Source organism: Postia placenta (assembly GCF_002117355.1).
Source record: "Postia placenta MAD-698-R-SB12 unplaced genomic scaffold POSPLAscaffold_16, whole genome shotgun sequence".
NCBI classification, from domain to species: Eukaryota; Fungi; Basidiomycota; class Agaricomycetes; order Polyporales; family Adustoporiaceae; genus Rhodonia; species Rhodonia placenta.
The window spans coordinates 165810-174919 of record NW_020169847.1 but is presented as its reverse complement, the minus strand read 5'-3'; the positions used below and the strand labels follow the sequence as shown (position 1 = coordinate 174919).

Below are 9110 nucleotides of genomic sequence, written 5' to 3'. Positions count from 1 at the left end.
CTCGAGCCATAGCAATCATGCCATATACCTCAAGTTGAACCTACATACAGGAATACATTCACATGATACCTTGCTCAGCAGCTAGCACCGATAAGTCCATTTTGAAAATCATGACTAGCAAGGCAATCTCGGCAAGTCCGACAACGGTAGTCACAGACACAACAACCCAGCCTGCAGTAATGAACGGGCGACCAAACACGCGCTTGCCGGACTGCCCAACGGTCGGTATGGAGCGTTCCCACGTACGCCCCTTGTGGTGGTCGGCGAAGTCGTGGCGCGATTGACGGTGCCGCCAATAGGAAATGACGTAGAGGAGCGCGGACAGGATGGCGTACACGATGCCGACTGGGTTGAGTGTTCAGGGCGGTGCGGACAGAGAGGGGACGGATACTCACTTTGTGCGAAGCGCCTGTCGAAGAGGCGCAGGATGGTTAAGGAGTAGCCCAGGTCGGCGAGTGCGCCCCTAGCATATGCGCCGTCGAATGTCCGCTGTCGCGCGCGCAGCTCAACTGAGTCGAGTGTCATCAAGACTACTGTGTGAATGAATGCTCGGTACACTCACGCAACTCAGGCTCATCATTGCTCTGGATGTAGAATGCATCAGAGCGGTGGCCACTGTCCCCAAGCAAGCTGTCAATGCGCCGAATTCCTCATCGATGGATGACATGACGCACTGGTAGAACCGGGCAGCTTTAAGTTCTTCGCACTGTCCTTCTTTCAAACTCATACTCGTAACGACGCACAACGTGCGGATGGATCGTGTTCAGCAGTCGAAAAACCGGGGATGAGAGACTGAACAGCCATCGGATATAGAGCGCATGTTTTGCAAGAGCTGCTCCAGTCAATTCGGAATTGAGAGGAAGAAGCGTGATGTTGCCCGGCGCCATGATGCTACCATGATACAGCAGCCTAGAAAGGAGAGCAGATCCGAATTCGCGGGTTCAAATGGGAGAACATGACCGCGTCTTCAGCGCGTCTGGAGTAACACCTAAATACTACCACCCGATTCCACAATGCGTGCGTTCCTACCACACTTCATGACCGGGTACCGTGAATGGCGAAAGACATCGAGCCGAGGAACCTGATGCACTTGCCAAGGCAAAGTGCTTGCGAACTTCCCACAGGTACTCTGGTCTGCAGATTCATGTGGACATAGATAAGCTATGCGGCAGTTCTGTTTCCGTCTTCCTCTCGTCTCTACTTTCTCAAGCTTAGGAGGCGATCATGTCAGAGACGATAGGCACTGTCGACTTCCCCTACGGTAGCGAGACCTACAAGACATGGTTCAAGGTCGTCGGACACTTACAGTCCAGCAGACCGCCTCTGGTGATACTCCATGGAGGGCCAGGCATGTCGCACCACTATATGCTCCCTCATGCAGACCTCGCGTCCCTCCACGGCATTCCCGTCGTCTTCTACGACCAGATAGGCATAGGTGATTCGACTCACTTACCCAACAAGCCAAATGAGTTCTGGACCGTCGAGCTCTTCATGGATGAGCTCGACAACCTCCTCTCTGCGCTTGGAATAAGTGACAACTTTGACCTACTGGGAAACTCTTGGGGTGCTATGTTGGCCGGACATTACGCTGCTGCCAGGCACCCGCCCGGGATGAAGCATGTTGTCATCGCGAATGGCGGCGCATCTATGGAATTGTGGCAAACTGGTACACAGAAGCTGTTGGAGAGAATGCCAGATGATGTTAGGGCCGTGATCGAGAAAGGGGAAAGGGAGGGCAAGAGGGATACTAAGGAGTTTCAGGATGCAATGTCAGCATACAACCACAAGCATATTTGCAAAGTCGTACCATGGCCCGCCGAGCTCGTTAGGTCATTTGCGGCGACGGACGAGGATCCCACAGTGTACAGCATAATGTACGTCTTTGCGAAGTCCATTGATAACAATGGATCAAGGGACTGAGCGCTCGTCTTACACTTCACAGGATAGGCCCATCCGAGTTCAACGTCGAAGGTACTCTCCGCACCTGGTCCATTGTGGACATCGTGCATAATATCACCGCACCCACCCTTCTCATCAACGCACGCGACGATACCGCCCAGGACATTGGCCTACTTCCCTTCTTTCGCCAGGTCGCACGTGTCAAATGGGTGCAATTCGCGCGCAGCTCACATCTGCCCTGCTTCGAGGAGAAGGAGAGGTATCTCGATGTCGTAGCTGACTTCCTGATTGAAACCTGACACTTGTACAACCGTTATCTACGGTGTGACGGGGCGCTTGCTCTCCTTGAACTGCAGTGGCTTCGCGAAGAGTGCGTGTGACGATCTCAGGTGACGTCTATCGTTCATGGGACTTGTCTTCAAAGCTTTAGTCGTTTGTGCTTGCGAAGCTGTCGTTCTCTATCTGCTTGATAACGATACGAGCAGAATCACTCGATTTTCGCTATCTTTCATACATAAGATGTCTGCTGCCTTTGGCCATCGACGATACCTATTACCCACGTCTTCCGACAATGGCTGGGGCAGAGCTCGAATTCGACATCATCGTAGCTGGCGGTGAGTCCTGTGCTCTCGCCCAGAGAACCTACCTACCGTTCCTGCAGGTGGAACGACAGGCTGCGTAGTCGTTGGGAGACTGGCCGCAGCAGACCCCTCCCTCAGCATCCTCATCCTCGAAGCTGGTCCGCCAACACATGAAGATCTTGCACACGTCCAGCCCGCCCGCTATCTGACTCACCTCCTTCCCGGTAGCCAGACCGTAAAACGGCATGTCGGGAAAGAAAGCACGGACGTTGGCGGTCGCGCTCAAATTGTTCCGTCTGGACATTGCCTCGGCGGCGGATCGAGCGTCAACTGTAAGTGGGCCGACTGTCCCTCGCTGCGGGATGCTAGACACCACTTGCACAGTCGCCATGTACGCCCGGGCCGCGGCCTCCGACTACGACGACTGGGCGAACGTCTATGGCAACCCGGGCTGGGGGTCGGAGGATCTGTTACCGCTCCTGCGCAAGGTAAGTAGTATCCTGCATTTTTGCGGACGGTCAGGCATCAGAACGCGCTCCAGGCAGAGACATATCAGCCGCAGATTGGCAAGGAGACACACGGGTATTCGGGTCCCCTGAAGGTCTCATACGGGGGTCACTTTACCAACGTGGGCCAACAGTGGCTTCAAGTCGCAACCCAGTACGACAAGGAGCGGACCGTGACGGACGACCCGAACGACCTGCATACTTGCAATGCGTATGGCGTGAGTGCCTTCTGCAGTGTCAACGGTCTGAATGTTCACTGAAGGTATATCGGCCCGGCAGAGATGGGAGAAGTAGGTAGCCCACCTAGCTTTACTGGGTGACTATGCCGATGTGCGATATTAGGTGGATCGACGCCGAGACCGGAAGGCGTTCTGACGTTCCGCACCATTACATATATGACCGCGGTCTGAGGAACTTGACTATCATGACTGGGTGGAATGTGAAGCGAGTATTTATCGAGTGAGAATCAAGGACCTTTGCAATGCCTGAGGCTTCGCTAACTCATAGTCGAAAGAAACTCCCGAGCCGTCGGCGTCGAGTTTGTACCCAACAAACAGCTCAACCCAAACACAACGCAGATGGTGCACACCGCGCGTGCTCGGCGGATGGTTGTGTTGTCTGCTGGAGCGTTCGGCTCCCCTGCCATCCTGGAGCGCTCGGGGATAGGCAACGCGAAGCTGCTCCGGGAGCTTGGGATCGAGTCTCTTGTCGACCTTCCCGGTGTAGGCGAGAATTATCAAGGTAATGAGCTAACATTAAATGCCATTCTCTGAATGATAGGCTGACCGCTTGAATACAGACCATATCGTGCTATTCACCCCCTACCATGTGGCTGATGAAGCCGAGACTTTGGATGGGATCGTTCGGAGCGAGGAGTCTGAGCTCAACAGTGAGATCATGGCTAGGCCGATAGCTGCGCACAGTCTGACCAGAGCTCAGAGTGGTCTGCCCAGTGGCTCAAGGACGGCTCCGGTCTCATGGCACACAAGTGAGGTAGCATCCGCTTTCTGCTGGCGAAAACTCACCCACGATGTCAGTGGTATCGACGCCGGTGTGAAATTACGGCCCTCGGAGCGGGAGCTTGCGATCATAGGACCAGAATTTCGGCAGCTGTGGTCCGAGTACTATGCGAACGCTCCTGACAAGCCTGTCATGTGGCTCGGAATATTGGCACAGTGGGCATTCCGGATACTCGAACCAAGTTTACCTCGCTGATAAATCATAGGTACGTCGGTGATCCTTCTACTGTCCCGGCGAGGAAATATTGTTGTGCAGACTATTTCCTCGATTATCCGGCTTCCATAGGCTATGTGCACATCACATCCACCGACGTCGACGCCCCGCCTGACTTCGACCCCAAATTCCTCAGCTGGTACGTGTTTCCCCGTGCGATTGAACTCGTCATAGCGTTGCAGAGCAGCTATTTTCACAGCCCAGAGGACCTCGCATTACTGAGGTGGGGATACAAGCATGGGCGTGAGATTATACGCCGCATGCCGCTTTACGAGGGCGAATATGCTCCTGCGCATCCTGCATTCTCGGAGGAAAGTACTGCGGCATGTAGGCTCCAGAGGGCTCCTGCGGCGATCGGCGACCCACCTATTGTCTACACTCCCCAGGATGATTTGGCAATAGACAAATTCGTGCGGGAGAATGCTGGCACCACCTGGCACTCGGTTGGTATACCGCAGCATATGCATGCATGTGTGGCGTACTGATCATGCGTGGTGCACAGCTTGGCACCTGCGCCATGAAGGCACGAGAGGGAGCAGGCGTTGTAGACTCTCGGTTAAACGTCTACGGTGTGCAAGGATTGAAGGTGGCTGGTATGGACGCGTGACCCTCAATTGCAGCGAGGAACCTGATATGGAGTTCCCTCTTCAGACTTATCCATCGCGCCCGCAAACGTATCTGCGGTAAGTTATGCAAGGACATTGGATCCGCTCGTTGGTCTGAATGTCCATCGTCAGAATACTTACTCAACTGCAGTCTTGATCGGCGAAAAAGCGGCCAATCTCATAGCAGAAGAGCTCAACATATGCACGGTTTGACGCAAGTTCATCAACAGTGGTTTCCCTATTTCTGTGAATCAGTTTTGGCCGTTTTACAAGCTGTTGAGCTCCGTTATGCATCATATAAAGTGATTGGGGAGTTCCCTTTCAGATCCCACAGAGTGCGTCCGAGCTCGATATAAGAGACCGTCTGTGGGCACTGGGTAAGTGGGACGCATACATATATGATTATTTCCGGCTTGGTCCTTGTACGATGGGACTACACAAGAAGGGCGATCTCGTTGACCCCCGCCTTGATATGTACGGTGTCAAAGGATGCCATCGAGTTAGCCATCAAGAACGGCTAATTCTCGGCATCACAGCAATTCGATCCCGATCTGATGGAGGAGCGCAAACATATCGATCGCTGCGAAAGTCTCCGCACTAAGTATTCACCGTTCGGAATGCATATTATAGGACATTGATCTTACCCCTACAATTTTGATGATTGGCGAGAAAGAGGACATGATCATCAAACAGAGCTTTGGGTTCTATCCTGTATGTGACGGGTCCCCGCAATAGCTCGCGGCTTTGGCTTTAAATTATGAGTGGAGGAGACTCGTGTTGGATCGCGACGATACCATATTTCATTATGCGTACAGAGTAGAATCCGTGTGTTACAGAGCACATACAGTGATCTTGTTCCAGAAAAACAAGGTCACCATGTTATGAAAAAACACGCACCCATGGCGGCTTGGCCTATAATTTATTGTGAAAGTTCGCTTATGCACGCACGTACGGCTTCACGATCAGCGGCAGCTGACTGCCCTTCTCCATCTCGCTCTTCACGAACGGCCGCTGCACAATCGCCTGCTTCTTCGTGATCTCGCTCGTCGGCACCGCGTACTCGAACTCGAACGCGCGCACGAGCACAAAGACCAGCGCCTTCATCCTGTCGCCCCTCCATCAGCACACGCGAAACGCGAGACGCCACGACACGCAGGAAGACTCACTCGACGAGAGAGAAGCGGTAGCCGATGCACGCGCGCGGCCCGCCCAGGAAGCTCATCATGTGGCTCCATACGCCCGGCATGTGTTCCACAGGCTCCGGGATCGCCTCCCACCGCTCCGGCCTGCAGCACGGACACCGTCAACGCCGGACCACACAGCGCGAACGCAGGACTCACTTGAACTCGAACGAGTCTTCGCCCCACAGCTCCTTCGAGCGGTTCATCGCCAGGATCGGGATCAGCACCGGGCTGCCCTTCGGGATCCTACCGCCCGCCAGCATCAGCATCAGCATCCGCCACCAGGCTCGCACACCGACGGGCGAACGGATCCAACTCACGTCACGCTGTCGTGCACCTGCCCGTGTCTGTCCGTGTACGGCTTGCCGAGCGGCACGACCTCGTCCTTCGCCGCCACGCGGATGGTCGCCGCGACGGGCGCGTGCAGGCGCATCGTCTCGCGCACGACCATATCCAGGTACGGCAGCTCATTCAGCTCGTCCATCGTCGGGTTGTCTGTGGGCCACGCCAACAGCTCCTCGCGCAGACGGGCCTGCACGTCCGGCGCGCCCGCCAGCGCATACAGGCACCACGCCGTCGCGTTGCTCGTCGTCTCGTGTCCGGCGACCAAGAACCTGCACGATCTCAGCGATCGCGTCCAGCCGCAGGCAACAGGCAGCAGGTAACAGGAAACATGCACTCACGTGGGGACCTCTGCACGGGCACGGGCACGGGCGCGGCTGTCAGCACAAACACACTGCGCACACGGCCAACGGGGCACTCACGCGCCAACACGTCCTCGTCCGACAGCCGCTGGTTCTCCGGGATGTCCGTGCTCATGTTCGCGCGCATCAGCAGCGTGAGCAGGTCGCGGCTGCGCAGCGCGTCCTTCTCGCCGTGCTGCGCCGCCTTGGCGATCTCCGCCTTCTTCTCCGCGATGAGCTGCAGGCCGATGCGGCGCGTCACCTTCTGCGCCGCCGCCGTGCGGCGCGACACTCTGTCGGGCTGTGGGGCAGGGAGGCAGAGACACGGGCGTCAGCTCAGCGCGGCTGCAAGAGGGGAGAGGGCCGGGGGACACGCACAATGACGCGCAGGAGCGGGACGTACGCCTTGAGCATGCGGATGAAGCTGATCTGCGAGCCGGAGAGTGCCTGGAACATCACCGCGAACGCGCTGTTGAGCTCGTTCGTGCTCCCGTCGACGCTCAGCGACCCGAGCTCGTAGTTGAAGCCTGGCGCGGGCGCGGCGCGTCAGCACGGCCGCGGTGTGGGGGGGGGGGGGGTGGGGGGGGCAGACGCGGAGGACGCACCTGCGAGGCCGATGACGTCGAGCGTCGCGCGGCTCAGCCCTGCGTGCACGTCGATGCGCGCGGGTGCGCCGTGCTTCTCGAGCTCGGCGTTCCACATAGTGCGCAGCTGTGCGCGGGGTGGAACGCGAGAAGTGTCAGCAAACCAGAAGGAAGAGGGGCACAGGGAACGTCTCCGATAATCCAACTGAAAGCAAAGCATGCGAACGCGCGTCACCGCAGTGAGGCTTTGCGCTCATGTATCGGAAGCATCCCAGAGCACAAATATTCTCGCGGTAGACGATAGCCCTGCAGAACAAATACACACCTCATAAGCCTTCTCTACAAACACCTCGGTCAACCCGCGGATTTGGGCGGGACCGAACGCAGGGTTCTGTGCGGGACTGTGAGCCAGCGTAGACATATCCAGGACTAACGCTGCGGACATACCAAGATCCGACGCTTGATGTGCGGGATCGGAAGGTCAGCATGCTCCATCTGTACACAAACGATCGACCGACCTGTTGGCGGTGCTGTTCGCCTATGCCGTGCAAAGAACAGCACATCAGCGGATGTCATGATGGCCGTTTCAGATCGATGATCACCTTCGACCACCAGCAAACCTGCAGGAGGGGCATCGTTAGCAAACCATGCAACACTCGGGGAAAGCGAGATAAGCACACCCGCTCCTAGAATTTGGGACAGAGACCAACGGGCCAAGGGAGGCTTCGGAAAGTCGTACGAATGAGTGAGGATGTGGTTCATTGCGCGCATGTCGATTGTGTACACCCTGTCGCGCTGCGATGAATGTCAGCGTCATTGTATGTTGAGTAGGACAAGTTCCTGCGCACACTGAACCATCCCTTGTATTTGAGGGTCGTTCCGTACTCTTGCACCCATGCCTCCTGCTTGACGCTGTTCTCGGCCTCGGAGATCTCCTGCAGGTTGCCGTACAGCCAACTGGGGTTCGGCGGGCTGGGCAGGTCGCGCAGAGGCGACGTGAAACGCTCAATCACAAAGAAGTAGAGCACCTTCCACAGCGCGTAGGCGGCAGCGGCAGCGCCGAGCGACCACAGGACGAGCGGACTAACAAACGCGGACATCGCGATACGCTAGAGGTTGAGCTTAGTGGACGGGTGATCAAGATGAAGGGTAAGGTTAAGAAATAAGGTCAATGAGGCTAGTGCGGGGCTGATAGCGCGTACGGTCGTTTATATGTCGCGCCCCGCGCGAGACCTACACAGCTGCTATATTCAGATTCCGTGATGTTCGGAATTCGCACTGAACGTGCCGCGTGACGGACGCGTCCTGCGGCGAAGCACATCGCTGAGCAATGAGGAAGGCGGAGAATGGATCTCCCGGAGAAGCCGAGGCTTGAGCCTCTCCATGAAAGTCATCACGATTGCCCATTGCAACTAGAGTGTAATGCACGACACGATTCATCCGTAAAAAACGAGGACGTCTGATGCGGGAAGCAAAACAAAAATGGGATCGTTTTGTATATCAGTTAAACATTGATAGACCTACCGGAGAACATTGGGCGCAAGTCGGCAAAATATCGTCGCAGTCATAATTTACCAAATCAGGCTGTTGTTTCCAGGGTCCGCTCGGTCCCACCTCAAGTCCGATTACGCACACATCGAGTTCAGCCGGTCTGACAATGACATGGATCAGATGGTACCATGGGCAATGATCACTTGCATCCTCACCTGGCGGCGGCGTCCTTGTTATCGTTGTAATCTCCGTTACCAGCCCGGCTTTTTGCAAGCAATAAACAACAAGGATAAGAGAACTTAGAACCTTATCTGTTCAACCTGTGGTTTCCATCATGACGAGAAGAC

At 55.9% G+C, this 9110-nt stretch overlaps 4 protein-coding genes across 4 annotated transcripts; 2 read left to right on the top strand and 2 right to left on the bottom strand.

Annotated features, from left to right (window-relative positions):
* Positions 1-58: 58 nt before the first annotated feature.
* Positions 59-727, bottom strand: POSPLADRAFT_1060964 (hypothetical protein; the record flags this gene model as incomplete). The annotated part of the gene is made up of 4 exons (XM_024481325.1): positions 59-345; positions 396-509; positions 563-615; positions 675-727. 4 exons carry the CDS (start codon positions 725-727, stop codon positions 59-61), a joined length of 507 nt encoding a protein of 168 aa, XP_024334685.1.
* Positions 728-1224: 497 nt separating this feature from the next.
* POSPLADRAFT_1155572 (hypothetical protein) lies at positions 1225-2198 on the top strand (the record flags this gene model as incomplete). Its single annotated transcript, XM_024486957.1, has 2 exons — positions 1225-1874; positions 1943-2198. The coding sequence occupies 2 exons, from the start codon at positions 1225-1227 to the stop codon at positions 2196-2198; spliced, it is 906 nt and encodes a 301-aa protein (XP_024334684.1).
* A 260-nt stretch (positions 2199-2458) lies between these two features.
* Positions 2459-5154, top strand: POSPLADRAFT_1173864 (hypothetical protein). The gene is made up of 14 exons (XM_024488257.1): positions 2459-2513; positions 2561-2812; positions 2865-2968; positions 3022-3237; positions 3294-3434; positions 3526-3727; positions 3786-3875; positions 3926-3974; positions 4024-4161; positions 4212-4358; positions 4419-4662; positions 4722-4812; positions 4871-4902; positions 4957-5154. The coding sequence occupies exons 1-14, from the start codon at positions 2471-2473 to the stop codon at positions 5035-5037; spliced, it is 1830 nt and encodes a 609-aa protein (XP_024334683.1). The 5' UTR covers positions 2459-2470; the 3' UTR covers positions 5038-5154.
* Positions 5155-5601: 447 nt separating this feature from the next.
* On the bottom strand, positions 5602-8460 carry POSPLADRAFT_1067626 (hypothetical protein). The gene is made up of 10 exons (XM_024482208.1): positions 8121-8460; positions 7951-8067; positions 7598-7663; positions 7294-7399; positions 7067-7215; positions 6766-6989; positions 6326-6619; positions 6165-6251; positions 5991-6110; positions 5602-5929 (listed from the first exon to the last, which is right to left on the bottom strand). Exons 1-10 carry the CDS (start codon positions 8370-8372, stop codon positions 5761-5763), a joined length of 1584 nt encoding a protein of 527 aa, XP_024334682.1. The 5' UTR covers positions 8373-8460; the 3' UTR covers positions 5602-5760.
* Between the last annotated feature and the right edge of the window lie 650 nt (positions 8461-9110).